This window comes from Scyliorhinus torazame, chromosome 7, assembly GCF_047496885.1.
Source record: "Scyliorhinus torazame isolate Kashiwa2021f chromosome 7, sScyTor2.1, whole genome shotgun sequence".
NCBI lineage: Eukaryota > Metazoa > Chordata > Chondrichthyes > Carcharhiniformes > Scyliorhinidae > Scyliorhinus > Scyliorhinus torazame.
The window spans coordinates 111,615,726-111,636,115 of NC_092713.1; the positions used below are offsets into that span (position 1 = coordinate 111,615,726).

Below are 20,390 nucleotides of genomic sequence, written 5' to 3' on the forward strand. Positions count from 1 at the left end.
TTTCTACACAGAGTATTACTGGAACTTTAGCACAAGTGACTATAGAGCCAGGGAATAAAACTGATTAAGCAATAATCAGATAATATTTGGAAAGTTGAAATGTGAACGGAAATGGGGCACAGGCAAAAGAATGAGTTAGTATGGGAGGTCCAGTTAGTGATGAGGCACATGATCTGCATCTGAGTTGAGATTGATTGTCCGGCAATTGACTAGATTATTACTTGACTCATGCGATTAATACCACAATTATCAATATTTCAGTCTGTTTTTCCTAATCTTTCAATAACTATATGTGGCATTCCAAGCCATGAATGTTCAACTGACCCTCATTGCTGAAAACATGAAAAGGGAAGAAACTGTATTAATGTATACCATATGTAATAGCTGTGCCACGATCACATTAGGATTTGTTTGATTGAGTAATTATGTACATTGTGCACGGAATTCTTCAGGTAATCATTGCTTTTCATTCACACCTGATTGTTTATTATTCTCTTGCACATTCTCTTGAAGGACCACATAAATCTAAACCTGAGATATGAGAAGTTACTAACATTTTCTACTTCTTTGCGATTTAATTCTGATGTACATAAGTAGAACCTGGGTGACTTTGCTCCCCTGTTTTCTATTATGAATGGGCCTCCACTCAACCTGTCCGTGTAAGAATGATTAACCGAAGCAGACCAACTGAATTGCTTCAAAATCCAAAAATGCATCTCTGTTGATGCCTTATTCTCAGCTGCTGATATTTAGGCTGTCCTGAATATATGATTTTCATGAACGTCAGTCATGTTTCCCAATGTGTTTCCACCTAATCTTAGCATTAAGTCAGATTTTGCACTGTTCCATGACTCACCATGAAGAAAGCTGTCACTTGTTCATTTGCCGTCAGGATCGACGTGGAGTGGGTGATTGCAGTGAGAAAAGAATACACCAGGATACGTGTGAAAATAGAAATGTCAAAATCCTTGTTGGCAAGACTTTTGCTTTAATGTAATTTGCTGTTCTCAGGTTCCAGTGAGGATTGGAGCGCACTACCACTGCATTGTCTGTTCAGCCACCATTGCTCGCAGAACAGACATGATCAGCCACATAACACGACACTTGAACAAAGGAGACACAGAAGCCAGCTTCACTGCAGGTGCGTGAAATAGGTTAGGGTCATTTCAGTCTTGTGAAGTTGATTGTTTTTCATTGTGTGCTTTTCACAGTGTATTATAAAATGTAGCCAGACAGATACCCCCAGGGCCTCCTCAGTTGTGACCAGCTAACCCAGTCTGCTCAATTAGTCAACCTCCACATTTTACACTAAGAAATTTACACATAAGCTGTGGTCCCTGCTCCTGGCTGCCATTCAGTGGCTCCTCCTGGGAAACGTATCCATGCTAATTAATATCAGATGAGAATAGGATCTGGATCAGTTCAGTGGCACACTTAATGAATGGGCATAGAAGGATATGCAGTCAAGGCAGGTGAATGGAGTTACGGTACCATTCAGCCCCGATTTCATTGAATGGTGGAACAGGCTCAAAGATCCATTCCTGCTGACACTTGGTGCTCTGAGATTCCACAAGAAGAATTGTTTGAGTTACCAAAAGATGCTAGAAGAAACAGCTTCGGAAGAGAGGAAAGACAACTTTTCGGGAGAAATTATTTTTGTGAGTGGTAGACTTGAAGCGCCATCAATTATTCTAAAATATTTAAAATAATAATCACTGGGATGTGGAAATTTACTTTTAATAAAGAAATAGGTCATAAATTAAGCTGTGTATTTCAGTCCCAAACTTGTGTGCGCTCATGTATACAGGCTTCCCATCTCATCAGGGAATGCTGACCTATATAGCTGACACAGTAAAGCACAAGCCACAAAAAGGTGTGCTTAAACTGTGTAGCATTCGAGTAAAAATACCATGGATGCCATGTCTAGCTTTGGCCACCACTAGATGAGAGATATTGAAGTATCTGGAAAGTCCCAGAGAAAAGTCACAAGACTCTTCATTCTCACCGGAAGAAAATCTGTAAAAACCTGGGCTTTTCCATCTTTAATTGAGGTGATGATGAGGGGAGAGTGCAGGGGTGGGATTGATATTATGGATACGTATTTAAGATAATTTGTATAAAACAAAATAGCTGTAGAACAGTTCTTCAGATTTAAAACATATTAGTTCAAGGGCACAGGAGATTCAAACCAGCAAAAGCAGGGACTGATGTCGGGAAAGTTCCTGACACTAAGAATGGAATGGGGGGGGGGTTAATGAAGATGTATACCCTGAAACTATTTAAGGAACAGTTAGCTGCTGTATTGGGAACCTGCCTTTCCAGATCAACGAGCAACCAAGATGGCTTTCCTCATCTTCATCCAGTTTATTATATCAGCCAGAAAATCAGCAGAGACATTCAAGGGCAGCACGGTAGCATAGTGGTTAGCACAATTGCTTCACAGCTCCAGGGTCCCAGGTTCGATTCCCGGCTTGGGTCACTGTCTGTGCGGAGTTTGCACGTTCTCCCCGTGTGTGCGTGGGTTTCCTCTGGGTGCTCCGGTTTCCTCCCACAGTCCAAAGGTGTGCAGGTTAGGTGGATTGGCCATGCTAAATTGCCCTTTGTGTCCAAAATTGCCCTTAGTGTTGGGTGGGGTTACTGGGTTATGGGGATAAGGTGGAGGTGTGGGCTTGGGTAGGGGGTTCTTTCCAAGAGCCGGTGCATACTCGATGGGCCGAATGGCCTCCTTCTGCACTGTAACTTCTATGTCTATTACAGTGGTCCCTGGATTCAAGAGGAGCAAACCAGCCACGGTTTGCAATCCCAATTAAGATTATGTGAACATGTGTGGATATTGAGTGGTTGGCGCAGTGGTTAGCATTGCTGCCTCACGGCGCAGAGGATCCGGGTTCAATCCTGGCCCCAGGTCACTGTCTGTGTGGATTTTACACATTCTCCCGTGTCTGCGTGGGTCTCACCCCCACAATCCAAAATTGTGCGGGGGACGTGGATTGGCCATGCTAAAATTACCCCTTAATTGGGACAAACAAATGTGTGGATATTGAATGAGGACAGGTATCAGCGAGGTAATAATGCTGTTGATACTCAATGCTGAGGTTCATATATGAAGAATGATAATGTTGGTGAGGTACAGGTGGTTGTGAAGATTCCAGTGAAAACCAGCAAGCAATTGATGTCATTAGGAGAAGAAGGGAGGAAAGTGACAGTAAAACCTGAAGTTGTCAATGCAGGTGGCTTGTTGGCTCATGAAATTTGGTATTATTTTGATGCTGCCTGAACATCTAAGCTTTACTCACTGGTAGCCTTCATTGTCTAGAAAAGGGAAAAGCGCTTCATGATCAAGTGAACTGTACTTCATTCTATTTAGGAAAACTGATTCAATTGTACCACTAAAATGCTATCACTAAAATTATCTGAAGAATCTATCTATAGCAGTAACAATGCACTCATAGTGGACATATTTTATTTTTAATTAAGCAGTTTTCAGCATTTTATAGTAAGTGTTCACATGGTTACACCAAGTCCTCATTTTAAGTGTCCCTGCTTTTAATTTTTTTCATTTTAAAGTCATTATTGTTTTAGGTTCAATTTCTCTGATTTAGGTCACAATTTCTGCTTCAGAGTTTTTCACATCATCGTCATCAATTTTCATTGCGTGCATGTGATTGTACGACAGCGACACCCGGTCTCAGCGCATAATGTGTGCCATCACGTGTTGACTCCCTTCATGTAATGCGGGCCCTGTGAACCCATTGTTAATGAGGCTGTTTGCACTTTATTTGAAGTCATATCAATTTTTTTAAAATCCAGAGACATCAAAAACCAGAGTTGTTTTTCTCGAGGGCGGGGGGGGAGAAAGGCATCTGACCTAATCCTTTAAACACATTGGCCCAGATCTTCTGCAAAGTGGCAATCACCATCGGATTGTCCCTCCAGTCCTACTTTTCTGCACTCTGATGTGGCTCCGTATTTTTGGGTGGGTCTTCCAAGACCAGCTACTCCAGAAATACATAAGGGTATCTTCATTCAAGCAGCTTCATTGTAGAGTTGGAGTGTCGGGGAGTCAAGCCACACACCCTTTTTACGGCAATAACTGCCTTAGGATAAGTTCTAAGTGTCCAGTGTGAATATTAAGTGAATGAGTGAATATTAGTTGAATAGGTGCATGGGTAAGTGGATCAACGAGGGAATGGGCATGGTGGTAGGGCGGGTGAGGAAAGTGGGTATGGTGGCAGATGGATAAATATGTCAGGGGTAGTAGGATTAAGTTAAGAGGGGTTGTTGGGTCTGGGCTGGTCAGATCATGGGGTTAGTTGGTGGTGAAGGCTAGTTGAGTCACGATAAAAGTTGGGTGGGACATGTCATTTCTGGTCAGGGTGATAGTCAGACTGGGAGGAGTAATCAAAGGGAGTCAGGGATGTAGTCAGGAGTGGGAGTGGGATGGGGAGAGGGGGGTTGGGGAGTCACTGTGAGTAATTGTGGGGTGGTCAGACCTAGACTTAGTCTAGGTTTTTTCTGCCTAACACTTCCTGGGTAACTATCCAAGTAACTCTAGCTCGGAGTCAGAGACATTTGCAGAAGGTTCCAGGAAACGGGGGAATTCTCCTTCCTTTTTTTTTAATTTAGAGTGTCCAATTCATTTTTTCCAATTAAGGGGCAATTTAGTGTGGCCAATCCACCTACCCTACACATCTTTGGGTTGTGGGGGCGAAACCCACGCAAACATGGGGAGAATGTGCAAACTCCACACGGACAGTGACCCAGAGCCGGAATCGAACCTGGGACCTCGGTGCCGTGAGGTGCTACCCACTGCGCCACCGTGCTGCGCCTGGAATTCTCCTTCCTGAGCAACATCCAAGGATGTCAGTGCATTGAGACATCCATAGAATCCTGACCTGCATCTTGGGTTGATCCGGGACCGGACGATCTGGGCTTTAGATTTCCAAAATGCTGCTTCGCTCCTGTATTTTACTCACTTTTCTCTAACAGTTTTTTTCCATTTCAGCCACTAGTGGGCAAATGTCATCCACTCAAGTGATGAAAGAAGTTGATACTGATGTGCATGTTTTTCCAAACCACATGACTCCTCAAAAAACCGACTCTTTCTTCAATCCTAAAATGAAACCTAACAGGTGAGGTATCTGGCTTATTTTAAACAGCGGTGCATATGCAGGATAGTTTCTGCTTGCCTGTTATGTTAGTGCACAATTCTTGTATATGTCTTAGTGTATTTATTGTACATATTTAGTGATGTCTAACAAGAAAATTAGGCAGATTGTTGACTAAAGTAAATATTTGACTTTTATACTTGAGTGATTCCGAATCCTGGCAATTTTTTCATTATTTTTCACAATAAGGCTTTTTAGTTGCAATGCAGCATTCCATTATGTAATATGTAGTACAACTAATGGTTATTGCTTTTACTAAAAGGTATAATTGTCTCAGGTCAATTGTTTTTAACTTGTGACCAATCGTTTTCATCTGTATTGCTTTCCACATTGTGTCCTGTCAATGGATAGCTTTCACAAACTACAATTAAAACCTTGTATCAAAAAAGATACCTGTTTCTCACTTGCTATACTGTTTTATGTTACAGACAATTAATATTCTGCACGCTTGCTGTTCTGGCTCAAGAGCGCAAACTACTTGAATGTTTAGATGCTTTTGGAGCTACAGGTTTGTGAAGACTAATTTTCTTTTTAACTTTATATCTCACTGATGCACTCATTCTTTAGGGCAGATCAATGAAATGCTTCTTTAAGATAATTCTACTGTTTATTCCTCCTCTTCTCTCTATGGGTGGGATTTTCCAGCCGTTCCCACCGGCGGCAAATCCTCACCGCGGATTCCCCGGCGGCAGAGGCTGCAAACTGGGAAACACCATTGACAGCAGCAGGACCAGAAGATCCTGCCGCTGGCCAATGGCGGACCGTCTCTGCTGCCACAAAACACACCGTGGTTGCTGGGGGGTGGGCAGAAAATCCTGCCCTGTGTCTCCCATGTCAAATGTCCAAAGGGTAAAATCTATAGTTAGATTCATGTTGAACAACGGTCTTTCTATGTGTGTAGGTTGATTAAGTTCCAACTGTGTTTCTGTTGTGCTCAGAGAGGGTTACAGTGTGGAAAATGTTTCTTTTAAATTTGTTTACGGGATGTAGGTGATGCTGGTTAGGCCGCATTTATTGCCCATCCCTAGTTGACCTTCAAAAGGTGGTGGTGAGATGCCTTCTTGAACCACTGCAGTCCCTGAGTTATAGGTACACTGACTGTGCTGTTATGGAAGGAGTTCTCTGATTTTGACCCAGTTCACTGAAGGAATGATGATACATTTCCAAGTCGGGGTGGTGAGTGACTTGGAGGGGAACCTCCAGGTGATGGGATTCCCAGGTAGCTGCTGCTCATGTCCTTCTGGATGGTAACGGTCGTGGGTTTGCAAGATGCTGCCTTGGTGGAACTTGGAAGGAACCTTGGTGAGTTTCGGCAGTGAATTTGTAGATGGTACACACGGCTGCCACTGTTCATCAGTGTTGGAGGGTTTGAATGTTGTGGAAGGGGGAACAATCAAGCGGGCTGCTTTGCCCTGGATGGTTTTGAGTGTTGTTGGAGCTGCACTCATCCAGGCAAGTGGAGAGTATTCCATCACACTCCTGACTTGTGCCTTGTACATGGTGGACAGGCTTTGGGGTTCAGGTGAGTTACTCGCCGTAGGATTCCTAGCATGTGACCTGCCCTGGTAGCCACAGTATTAATATGGCTAGTCCAGTTCAGTTTCTGATCAGTGGTCACCCACAGGATGTCTGGATGTCTTCAGACTTCTGTACCTTCTGCCTGATGGAAGGGTCTAGAAGAAGGCAGTGCCTGGGTGGGAGGGATCTCTGATAATGCTGTCTGCCTTCCTGAGGCAGCGGGAGGTGTATACAGAATCAATATGGGGGTGACGAGCTTGTGTGATACGTTGGGCTGAGTTCACCACACTGCAGTTTCTTGTGGTCTTGGACCGAGCAGTTGTCATACCAGGCTGTGATGCAGCCGGATAGGATGCTCTCTATCGCACATCTGTAGAAGTTTGTGAGAGTCGATGCAGACAGGCCGAATTTCTTTAGCTTCCGTAGGAAGTAGAGACGTTGATGGGCTTTCTTGACTGTTGCATCAACGTGAGTGGACCAGGACAGACTGTTGGTGATGGTGACCCCCAGGAACTTAAAGCTATCGACCATCTTCATTTCAGAGCCAAATGGGGAGGGGGGTTGTCGTGCTACGCTTCCTGAAGTCGATGATCAGTTACTTGGTCTTTCCGACATTTAGAGCAAGGTTGTTTTTGGTACACCATGCAACCAAGTGAATTATTTCCCTCCTGTAGTCTGATTCGTCGTTGTTTGAGATACGACCCACCACAGTCGTATCATCCGCAAACTTATAGATTGAGTTGGAGTTAAATCTTGCCACACAGTAATGTGTGTATAGGGAGTACAGTAGAAGACTGAGCACGCATCCTTGTGGGGCCTCGGTGTTGAGAACTATTGTGGAGGAAGTGCTGTTTCCTATCCTGACAGGTTGTGGCCTGTTGGTGAGGAAGTCAAGGATCCAGCTGCACAGGGAGGGGTCAAGTCCAAGGTTGCAGAGTTTGGTTATTAGTCTTGTCGGTATAATGGTGATGACGGCGGAGCTGTAGTCGATGAACAGCAGTCTTACATAGGTGTCCTTGTTGTTGCGGTGTACGAGTGTTGATTGTAGACCCAGGGAGATAGCATCTGCTGTGGAACGATTGCGGTGATAGGCAAACTGCAATGGATCGAGACCGTCTGGCAGAGTCTTGGAGCTGAGATGATTGATCACCAATTTCCAGAACCATCTTCCTTTGTGCCATATGACTCCAAACAGCAGAGAGTTTTCCCCCTGATTCCCATTGACTCCAGTTTAGCTAGGGCTCCTTAATGCCATACAGTCAAATGCTGCCTTGATGTCAAGGGCAGTCACTCTCACTTCACTTCTGCCATTCAGCTCTTTTGTCCCTGTTTGAACTAAGGCTGTAATAAGGTCAGGAGCTGAGTGACCCTGACGGAACCCAAACTGAGCATCTGTGAGCAGGTTATTGCTGAGTGAGTAAGTGCCGCTTGATAGCGCTGTTGATGACTTCTTCCACCACTTTGCTGGAGTAGACTGATAGGGCGGAAATAGGCTGTGTTGGATTTGTCCTGTTTCTTGTGTAAAGAACACATCTGGGCAATTTTCTACATTGCCAGGTAGATGCCAGTGTTGTAGCTGTACTGGAACAGTTTGGCTAGGAGTGCGGCAAGTTCTGGAGCACAAGTCTTCAGTACTATTTGTGGTGATATACATCACTGTAAGTACACAAAGGGTTAATATACATACACTACACCTAGCTAGACACTAGAGGGAACACCAGAGACATGACACACAGTCAACCAATAGGTCAGTAGGACACGACCAATGGGCAGTCACGATACACACAGAGCTGACACTGCCACAGGAGGGCATTACACCAACCCATATAAAAGGACACCTCACACATACTCAGTCTCTTTCCAGTGGAGACACTCAGTGAGTACACAGGGCTGATTGAAACACATCATTCCCACCACGTGGATTGTGGCAGACTGGTTCGTCAGTCTGAGTAGCTATGGCAGGATTAACAGTAGCGTCGAATCCAAGTAGGAGAATTGTTAATAGTTTAATAAACGTGTTAAAGCTATCTCCAAGTCTGAACCTTCCTTTGTCAGAGTGCACATCAAAGAAGCAGCTTATGCTACGTCAAGAGCATAACAAAACATGGTTCCAGGAGTGAACTGTTAAATCCATATAGTTGAAACTCAGCAAACAGTGACTACCAGCAACAGCAGCCAGGCAAGATGATGTTCGAGATTCCGGTCCCACAGCAGCTCAGGTACCAAGGCAATCTCAGTGAAAACTGGCGTTGGTTCAGGCAGAGATTCGAGATCTACCTGGTAGCATCCGACCTAGATGGTGTGACTGATGCAGAGAAAATAAAGCTTCTATTTACCATCACGGGTCGAGAAGCAGCTGAAATCTTCCAGACCTTCAAATACTCAAAGGGGCAAAGCAAGAGCGACTTCCAGGCAGTCCTGGACAAATGCCAAGAATTCTGCGAGGAACATACAAGAAGAAAAGGTAAAAGAGGCACCAAAACTCACCGTGAGGTAGGCTTGCAGCAACGAATGGCAGTTTTGAATTGCAACCATCTTGGAAAAGGTGCTGCACATGCGCAGTTGCACGAAGAGCGCACAGAACGGGAAGGTCTGTTTGCGCATGCGCGAGAAGCCGCGTATGCACACTTGCGAAAAAGGCCCCAAGTAAAGGAACAGCAATATGCGCATGCGCAATCGCTTCCTACGCTCTACGTCACACGCGTCCTGACGTCAGAGGCCCCGGACCACGCCTACTTGAAGGGGAAATGTCCCAAAACACTAAAAAAAAAAATTTCAAGCCTCAAAACCAGATTCTTTCACCTGGAACGACAGCACAATGCCTGAAATTCGACCAGTAGCTGAAAGTAACCTCCGCAGAACCCTGCAACAAGCAGTTAGCACCGCCCAAAGAGATGATACAGTCCTTGGAAGACTATGACTCAGACCTTGAATTCTTCTTTGGACATCGCGAGCCCAATGCCAGCTCCGACACAAAACGTGATGATATGGTCTTGGAAGACAACGACTCAGACGAAGCTTTCACCTTGGGAGGCTACCCCAGTACCAAATCCGAACCGCAACTAGACGTGTTGCACATTGACGACCCCGACGACGAGTGATTCGGGAATCTTCAGCCCAGCATATACGACATCCTGACTCGTGAGTGCAGGATTATGCTGTGGCCTGACACCAAGAGGCAGAGAGCGGAACAAGCCCACAGAGTGCAGCCTGTTGCCACACAGAGAGTGGCCCACGCACCGTGAAGGGTCCCCGACTCCACACAGAAAGCGATGAAAGACTCCACAGCGAGACAACTGCACGTCTCCACACAAGAAGTGATTCCAGTGACATAAGCCTCCACAGCAAGCTCATGGACAGACTCCACGATAGAAGCAATGCAATACTCCACAGCACTGTCCTTGCATGAATAAGAAGTGACTCGAGTGACACAAGCCTCCACAGAGAGCTCGTGGACAGACTCCACGATAGAAGCAACGCAAGACTCCAGAGCGCAGTCCTTGCATGAACAAGAAGTGATGACAGTTTCCATAGAGAGACCAATGCACGATTCCACACAAGGAATGCTGCAAGACTCCACAGAGGGAGTGACACAAGCCTCCACAGCGAGCTCGTGGACAGCCTCCACGATAGAAGCAATGCAAGACTCCACAGCGCAGTTCTTGCGTGAACAAGAAGTGACTCGAGTGACACAAGCCTCCACAGAGAGCTCATGGACAGACTCCACGATAGAAGCAATGCAAGACTCCGAAGCGCAGTTCTTGCATGAACAAGACCATGAGGGTCTAGCAACTTCCTCTGAGCAACCAGCAGCAGACGATGCAAGTCTGCCACGCTCAAGTGAACAACTGAAAGACTATGACAGTCTGCCACACTCAAGTGTACAGCAAGCAGACTATGACAGTCCACCCAGATTATTTGAGCCACCAGAAGAAGACTCTGACAGTCTCCCCAGCTCAAGTGAATGACGAGAACACAGAGGCTCTACCCACTGTATGTGCGACCAGTGACGACGGCATCCCACTTCCCATACCAGGGGCGACATTCTCCGACCCCCCGCCGGGTCGGAGAATCGCTGGGGACTGGCGTGAATCCCGCCCCCGCCGGTTGCCGAAGTCTCCGGCACCGGATATTCGGCGGGGGCGGGAATCGCGCCGCGCCAGTTGGCGGGCCCCCCCACTCGATTCTCCGGCCCACATGGGCCGAAGTCCCGTCGATAAATTGCCTGTCCTGCCGGCGTAAATTAAATCACCTACCTTACCGGCGGGACAAGGCGGCGCGGGCGGGCTCCGGGGTCCTGGGGGGGGGGCGCGGGCCGATCTGGCCCCGGGGGGTGCCCCCACAGTGGCCTGGCCCGCGATCGGGGCCCACCGATCCGCGAGCGGGCCTGTGCTGTGGGGGCACTCTTTCCCTTCCGCCTCCGCCACGGTCTCCACCATGGCGGAGGTGGAAGAGACTCCCTCCACTGCGCATGCGTGGTAAACTGTCAGTGGCCGCTGACGCTCCCGCGCATGCGCCGCCCGGAGATGTCATTTCCGCGCCAGCTGGTGGGGCACCAAAGGCCATTTCCGCCAGCTGGCGGGGCGGAAATTCCTCCGGCGTCGGCCTAGCCCCTCAATGTTGGGGCTCGGCCCCCAAAGATGCGGAGCATTCTGCACCTTTGGGGCGGCGCGATGCCTGTCTGATTGGCGCCGTTTTGGGCGCCAGTCAGCGGACATCATGCCGTTTCCGGAGAATTTTGCTCCAGATGTACAACGTGACAGACCTCAGCTAGAATGTACAGAGGCACTCGACAATCACAGTGAGACTACTGGTGACTCTGGTGACACCACGTTAATTCAAACCTCATTCGCTTGAGCCTCTCCACAAGCAAATGAATTCCTGAACGTTTTGACTCCGGGCGTGGAGCATCAAGAAACCTCAGAAGATGCACGTGAACCTGAAATGACTCCGGACGGGGAGCATCAAGAAATCTCAGCTGACTCAAGTGAACCTGCAGTGACACCGGATGGGGAGCATCAAGAAGCCAAAACTGTCTCAGGTGAAACAGACCAGACTCCAGATGGGGAGCATCGACAAGCCAAAGCTGATTCAAGTAAGCCGGACATGACTCCAGACGGGGAGCGCCGCAAACTCCGTGATGGCGCGCTCAAGGAGACAGCGGACGCCACAAAGCACGCTGACACGAGTAACTGTGTGAAGGTCTCGTATTATCCACAGAGTGTGGTCCTTGAGTGCAGCAAACACGACAATAAAACCAACAAACACAACAACAACATCAAAGACAATAGCAAGCAGAATACCAAAGGCAACAACGTCGACAACTAGCACGACAAAAACACCAATGTAACTACGACTGGTACAACATGGTACAACTCTGCAAATGAGGGACACTGTTACTGCTCAGCTCAATACAATGACATGCCATGGCAGGACGATGCATCTTACCAATTCACGTTTGCTGCACTACCAACAGGCAACCTGGCTTTCAGGACAGATGCCATCAGGAATTACCACCACAAGCATCAAAAGAAAAAAAAAAGAGTCCAAATCAGACAACAAAGTGATTTGACCACTTCTTGGTTCCTTCAGCACAGGGACACTGATGGTGTTTACAATGCAATGCCACCATCAACATCATCAATCAAGAAAGCCACTCGCCCATAATAATTAATGAACTTTGGACTCCTGCATATGATTTGGACTTATTGTTTAATGATCACTGTTATCATAACTTGTACAGAGTATCACTCATCTACCTAGTTTGTTCAATTTTCTTTAACACTGTACAGAAGGCTTCCGGTGACAGCGGGCGGGAGGCGGCCGCACAATGGAGGGCTCCCGTTCGGGAACGGCATTTTCGGGGCTTTAAGCCCGGTCCCAGGGTCCACGGAGGCGGCAGAAGCAGGGAGAAGGCACGGAGGCGGCACAGTGAAGACACAGGAGGAAAAAAAACCCAAAGAAAAATGTCGAGGGTGAGCAAAAAAACGGCCGAAAATAAAACAGCTGAAGGTCCGTCGGGGAGTGGAAAGGTCACCGAGGAAAATGGAGGCTGGAGCACCAGGGAAGGCCGCATTGCTTACAGCTGAAGAAATAACTAAGGTGATGGCTGCGGAATTTGAAAAGCAGTTGGCGCAGATTGCGAAATGCATGGAGACGGTGAGGAAGGAGATGAGGGAGGTTTTGAGTGTGCTGGTGGAGGAGGCGGTTTCCCCGGTGAGGACGGAGGTGGCGAGCGCAGTGGCGGAGGTGCGAGAGCAAGGGGAGGCGCTGAAGGAAGTGAAGGAGACGTTATTGCAGCACGGTGATCAACTTGCCTCGATGGGGAAAGAGATGCGGAAGGTGATGGATACTAACAAGGATCTGCGAGGAAAAATGGAAGACCTGGAAAACAGAACCAGGCGACAGAATTTGAGGATTGTGGGGCTGCCCGAAGGAGTTGAAGGACCGAAGCCGACTGAGTATTTTGCCGCGATGCTGGCAAAACTATTGGGGGAGGGGGAGGATCCCTCCCGATATGAACTGGATCGGGCTCATCGGTCGTGGAGGCCTGTACCAAAGGCGAGTGAGCCGCCAAGGGCAGTGACTCTGTGCTTCCGTAGGTACAAGGTGAAGGAGAAGGTCCTGAGCTGGGCCAAGCAGAAGCGGGTGGTGCAGTGGGCTGGAGCTGGTATACATGTATACCAGGACTTTACGGTGGAGCTGGCAAGGAGGCGGGCTGCCTTCAACTGGGTGAAGAGGGCACTGTATATTAGCAAGGTGCGGTGCGGCATTGTATATCCAGCGAAGCTGAGGGTGACTTACAAGCTCAGGGACTTTTATTTTGGAACGGCGGAAGCAGCGGAGGAGTTTGCGAAAGCAGAAGGACTGTGGCAGAATTGACAAATTGAGGAATGGCCATGTGCCGATGTAACCTCATGACTGTATTTTCTTCTTTTTTGTATCACTGCGCGCGGGTGTAGAGACTAAAGGAGCCAATGTGGTATATATTTGGACAAGGGACGGGACTTTCACTCGGAATGAGGGTACTTTGGGGTGTAGGTGGATATGCGGGGTTTGTGTGCTAAAAGGGGATCTTTGGGCTTTCCTGGGCCGGGCAAGTGGGAAAGGGACCCGGGTGGGGGCCTCCACACTGGCCGGTTTAAGCCGGCCAGTGAACGGGAGTGAGGTGGGGGAGGGGCTGCGGCCATCGGAGCCTGGTAGAACAGGGTCCGAGTGGTCTAGCCGGGGTGGAAAGTTGGGGGGAAGGAACTGAGGTTGGGAGGAGGAGTTTTACAAGAGGCAGTGGATGGGAGGAGCTGGAGACCTGGGGGGGGGGGGGGGGGGGGGCGTGGGGAGCTGTGTAAGATTAAGGGTGACTACAGGTAATCCCTGATTCCTTTTTGTCATTTGTTTATGTAAACATGCGGGTTGAAGTTTGGGGGTTGGTGAGTAGATGGGATCGTTGTTATTATGGGGACTGACATATCTTGCTGATTATTGTTTATTGTTGATGGATGTAAATGTGGGAGAAAATGTGAAAAAGGAGGAGAATAAAAAATTTTTTTTTTTAAAAACACTACAGAAAATTTGTAACACGAAAAAAGGGGGGATGTGGTGATATACATCACTAAGTACATACACTACACCTAGCTAGACACTAGAGGGAACACCAGAGACGGTCACGATACACACACAGGTGACACTACCACATGAGGGCATTACACCAACCCACATAAAAGGACACATCACACATACTCAGTCTCTTTCCAGTGGAGACACTCAGTGAGTACACAGGGTTGATTGAAACACATCATTCCCACCACGTGGATTGTAGCAGACTGGGTCGTCAGTCTGAGTAGCTATATCAGGATTAACAGTAGCGTCGAATCCAAGTAGGAGAATTGTTAATAGTTTAATAAACGTGTTAAAGCTATCTCCAAGTCTGAACCTTCCTTTGTCAGAGTGCACATCAAAGAAGCAGCTTATGCTACGTCAAGAGCATAACAAAACACTATTGTCAGGATATTATAAGGCCCATAGCCTTTGCAGTATCCAGTGCCCTCAGACATTTCTGATATCACGTGGAGTGAATTGTTTTGGTTGAAGACTGACATCTGTGATGCTGGGGACCTCTGGAACGGACCGAGATGGATCATCCACTCGGCACTTCTGGCTGAAGATTGTTGCGAATGCCTCAGCCTTGTCTTTTGCACATATCTGCTGGGCTCCTCCACCATTGAGGATGGGGGTATTTATGGACCCTACTCCTCCCGTGAGTTGTTTAATTGTCCACCACCATTCACGGCTGGCTGTGACAGGACTGCAAAACCTAGCTCTGAAGCGTTTGTTGTGGGATCGCTTAACTATTACTTATTGCTTATGCTGTTTGACACAAGTAGTCCTGTGTTGTAGCTTCACCAGGTTGACACCTCATTTTTAAGTGTGCCGAGCATTGCTCCTGGCATGCTCTCCTGTGCTCTTCATTCAACCAGGGTTGATCCCTTGGCTTGGTGGTAATGGTAGAGTGGGAGATTGCTGAGCAGCTGGAGAATAGCCAATGTTGTTACTTTGTTTAAGAAGGGTAGCAAGGATAATCCAGGGAACTGTAGGCCGGTGAGCCTTACGTCAGTGGTAGGGAAAAAATGTATTGGGCACTCTAAATTTAGAATTTAAAAAAAAAATGTGAGTCTTTCTTTTGCTTTGAGTTGTATGATGTGTGGCAGATCTGCAAAATTAGTGTTGTTTGTGATGGTAACAGGCAGACCAGATGGATGACAGAAAGATGCTTTACTGCCCCTTTTAATTGTTTATGCATCCATTGAATGTGTAGATTTGTTTGAAGTAAATTACATCACTGGATTAAAGGCAGGGTGTGAATGTTGTATGTGCTTTTTTGTCAGCAGGTTCAAGTTGAAATAGTTTTTTGCTGGAGCCATGTGTTTACATTTTCTTGTGCACATTTAAAAAATGAATTTAGTTCAGGATTCTTTAATGAATTACAAATGCAAAGCAGTTGACTCCAGCTACAATTTGCATTCTGTAGCGCCTCATAACCTTGAGCCAGTTGTAACTTGGAATGGGAAAAAGTTAATTGACAAAGAGTTTGTATTCATATGATGCCTCATTGTGTCCTCAAGTCATCCCACAACTCCGTGCTTTCAATGAAATAATTTTGCACTTTAGTGACTGTTTTGGTAAACATGTTAGACCATTTGCACACAGCGAGATCCCATGAACAGCAAGTGATATGAATAACCAGTTTGCTTTTATCATATTACTGGTTTTCTTATACTGCCAGTATATGGCCACCTATGTTCCCTCTAAGCTCTGTGGCCGTGTTACAACCTAAAGGTTTCCTCAACAGGCCAATTTCTAGTTGGACAACCTCTGCCCCAGACTGCCCCCACCATCTTTTAATCTACTCTGTAAGAAAGTTGTTACTTAGCCGCTCATGAAACCCTGTTACTTTAAAACTAAACTGGTTTATTCTGTTTTAAGGAATCATGGGATTGCAGTGGGCCAAGCACCTTGGGGATGTAGTGAAAGTCACGATAAACGATATAAATGAGGGCTCTGTGAAGATCATTCGAGAAAATTGTCATCTAAACCGGATGAAAGTGCTGACGAGTAGAAAAGATGATGAGGAAGAGGATGAAGATGATGTTGAAGAGACTGAAGATATTTTGGGGACTATTGAAGTCACACAAATGGATGCCAATGTACTCATGCACTTGAGAGCTTTTGACTTCATGTAAGTGAAACAGGTTATATTCTAAAATTTACTGAGGAATTTAATAAATACCTTTAATGTTCATATATCCAGGGTGAACTTTAAACCCAGGCTTTACATTTAAAAAGTGTAATACAGAACACTGTGCTTGTCAGACAAAACGTTTCTCCTTTTAAGGAGTACAATTGAATTTTACAGGATAACATGGTGTCATAAAATACCAAGTCTGTAATATGTCATGCCAGTAAAGGCTGAAAGTCCGCACCTATGGTTTACCTGTTCTGGGAAGCTTGGAATTCAGCACAATTTGATATTGGAGAAAAGGGATCCCAAGTTATCCACACCCAACATCCTAATAGTCTGCTAGAGGGCAGCATTTCCTGAAACACAAGTCACTGTGGCTGTGAAAGGGACCTAAAGAAGTTGGAGAAAAATGCAGGAGAATTAAAAGTAAAAGACAAGTCGAATACCTGCTGTATCTCTGCACAGTTCTTGACAAAATCTCTGTGGGTTTACACCTCTCCATGGGACACAGATGACCCACGCAGTCACTTTCGAGCAAAACCAGTGGCAAATGAAGTGGAATATTTGATAACAGCACAGTTCAGTTTACTCTTTAAAAAAAATTACTCGCAATGTACATGGTGCTATTCCTAAAAAGCATTGTACTGAGTTTATAATATCTCGTACATAAATCAGTACATAACTGACGAGCAATATCTAACTCCAAAGGGAAAAACATCTTGCCATATTTGTGGGGGTCTTATGTGTATTATCAAAGATGCAAACTGCCCCAAGCTCAGCTTGAGCCATCTTTTTCATGACTTTTACCAGTTCTTTGTAGGATGCAAACTCTGCTAAATGCCTTTTCATTAAACCTGTTCAGCGTTGGAAACTTTCCACTGCTTTGCGAAGAGATTTTTTAATTAACACTTTCACGGTAGCCACACATATGCAAAAAGTCATTAATGTCTAGGATTCCGTTTTTACATTTAATAATAGAACACCATAATAGGCTTACATATGATCATCGCTCTTATAGGTGCTATACTTAACAATCTCAGCAAATAACAATTATCACTTGTATAAATTCAAATATTCTAGCACACTCCAGTAATTCTTTTGGAGTGACTTCCAAAACCATGTGACTTGGCAAATGCAGTGGAAACTCACTGTTGACAGTTGGTACAGAATAGCTGTAGTTGAAGGCAAAATATTGTTGTGGCTGACGGATGTTGCCTGTTCTGGATCTGTTCGTTGTTATTAAAAGTATATTCTACTTCACCTTCAGCTCTGAAAAAAGTCACAGGGACTCGAGATGTTAAGGCTATTTTCTCTCCGCTGATGCTGCTAGACCTGCTGGTTTTTTCCAGCATTTTCTGTTTTTGTTTCAGATTCCAGCAGCCCAATATTTTGTTTTTATTCCATTTCACCTTGTCAACGTTGTGGTTATTAATTAAAGTTACCTCTGTGTGTAGTCAAGTGGTGAGGTACCAAACAAAATCACAGATTAAAAAGTTAGTCAATACATTCAGTTGTATTTTTGTGACCTGTTTCTAATAGAATGTTGCAAATTGCGTGCACTTTTAGTTTGTAGTGGTGGGGTTCAAAATCTAAAGGCTTCAGCAACCTGTACCACACAAGGGGGTCAGCTTGCATTTTTGATGCTCGTGTAATACAGGCATTATGGGATTTGTCACTCACTATAGAACATTGAAGTCAATGGAACACACATTTGACAGGGTGCATCATGGGTGACTGATGGAACACTGTGCATTTTGCCATTGATGAAAGCTAAAATGGCCCCCAATGTGTTTAAAGGAAACAAATAGTTGCATTTTCGGAAGTTTTTGATTCAAAACCTAGCTTCTCCTTTAACTTAAACTCGCTGCTTTCAGAGTGTGTGTTTTACCTGTTCTTTGCTGTGGAACTGAGCATTCTATTTTGAATTTGATTGGGTAACAGAGGGGAAAGAAGGAATCGCTGGGGCAGTATGCTCTCTCGGGTCTGTTTTCTGATGTTCTACTATTTAATTGATTTCCTAGTTTTGCATTATCAATCGCTTTGGCCCTGTCATCTAGAACGCATTTACTAAACCCCTGCCTTACTACCCTTCTACCTAATTTAATAATCTCTTTTAAAAAAAACTCTTAGACCATTCGTTGGGTTGTTTATTTACGTAACGGTGCTATACATGTTTCTGGGAAGGAGTCCCTACAGCAGTCGAACCAGACCTGCCTCCAACCTAAAGAGGTGGAATCTAGTGGGTGAGACAGCAGGAAGTACTTTCTGGATAAAATGGTTTGGGATGAGGGGGGAGGGAAATCTTGCAGTTCAAATAATGAAGATAACATATTGAACTGTAGTAACTCATATAGTGAGTACTTATGTCCTGTTTATTTCTGTAATCTTGTGACAGACACTTAGATCCATTTGGAACAGCAATAAATTACTTTGATGCTGCCTTCAGAAATGTGAGGAATCTTGGAATCGTTTCTGTAACATCCACAGACATCAGCACGTTGTACTGCAAAGCTTTAAATGTCACCATGCGCCACTATGGTTGTAACATTGTCCGGACTGAGTACTATAAAGAAGTGGCAGCGAGAATGATCATTGCTTCTGTGGCAAGGTACTCCTGATATCCATTAACATCTTGTACAGAAATAGACAAGGAATCTTTCAAATAACTATCTAGACTGCTTTGTTTAAGAATAATTTCAAAGTAAGCGTGTACATTTCCCCAAACTTTTCTACACTAGATACCTGTTAAAGGAAGACCCTTTACATCAAAACATGTTTTCTATCTATCTTTAGTTCCAATAACTAAACCTGACTGAAGATGAATTCAGCCTGTCTGTGTAAAATGTGTAATTGTTAACAATTTTAAGGTGGGGCTGTTTGGGTGCCAGTGTTGAACTGACACTTAACTTGAAGTAGAATCTCCATTATGATTTTTATCAGCAATAATCCTATTCTCCATCTTCAAAATATGACAGAAAAGGTTATGTTTAATTTATAGAAAGATTCAATTATTTATGCTCTCATTTGTCATAAGAGAGTGTTGTACAGAAGGGCAGTTACCCTAGCAACGCAGTGCCATTCATTCCATCGGAAGCAGTTTTGTTTTCCAGCTTGGATGATTGTCCCCATATCTTCATTCCAATTGAGTTTTCTCACAACCACAATTTGTATTCTCATTTACCTCTCATGCTATTTGCTTCTCATTTTTGTGATACTTACATTGCAGCAAAATGGTGCCAGTGGGGCCTCATAATCTGATGTATCCAGGACTTGGAGGCCTGACAGCTGAGGTTCCACAGAACTGACGTGTACAGTTATTCTTTGTCAAGATCAGTAATATAAATATGAGGAGTCCAATTCTCTTTGTGTGTTGTAAGCGTGATATCTGAACGGAATCTATTGTGTTTGGAAACAACATTTATGTTGTTTAGGGCGGCGATGGGTTCTTCGCATTTTCTTCCCTTGGCAGCTTTTTCCAAGAAAATATAAGCTCCCCTGGCTGAATTGTGATTAACGTGGGCAAACCAAGGTCATCAACCCCATTGGCATCTGCAACTGGGGCAGAGAAAAAAAAAAATCACCTTTATTTGCCTCTGGTTCCAGGGATCAAAATGTTGTCTTCAAAATGAAAGCGTTAAACAGCTTATTTATGGCTATTACATTATCTGTCAAAATACAGCTATTAATAGCACAGTATTCTGGAAATTCACAATTTATCAGTAAAATTGCGAAAATTACGACTGATTCACATATATTTAATTCCTTGCGGTTGGCATACACTGGACTGAAATCATTTGCCATTGGTAGTGCAATAACACATTCTCGGGCTACATTATGTTGAATGTAAAGCACAATTGAATTTGTAGAAGCCCATCATAATTGTGCTCGCTCTTTGAAAAAGCTCCCCTGCTCTTTTCTTACAACCCTGCAATTTTCTCATCTTCAAATATTTATCCAATGATCTAACT

The 20,390-nt window shown here is 45.1% G+C and overlaps 1 protein-coding gene across 5 annotated transcripts in view; it reads left to right on the forward strand.

Annotated features, from left to right (window-relative positions):
* The window catches only part of trmt1l (tRNA methyltransferase 1-like), a 146,749-nt gene that overhangs the window by 80,162 nt on the left and 46,197 nt on the right, over positions 1-20,390 (forward strand). For 4 of the 5 annotated variants that reach the window (XM_072511264.1, XM_072511260.1, XM_072511262.1 and 1 more), the window contains exons 6-10: positions 1,012-1,141; positions 5,006-5,132; positions 5,597-5,676; positions 16,167-16,419; positions 18,818-19,030. In XM_072511264.1, coding sequence (XP_072367365.1) covers positions 1,012-1,141; positions 5,006-5,132; positions 5,597-5,676; positions 16,167-16,419; positions 18,818-19,030 — 803 coding nt within the window. The remainder of the gene's footprint in view (positions 1-1,011; positions 1,142-5,005; positions 5,133-5,596; positions 5,677-16,166; positions 16,420-18,817; positions 19,031-20,390) is intronic. The other variant, XM_072511261.1, reaches the window with a different exon arrangement.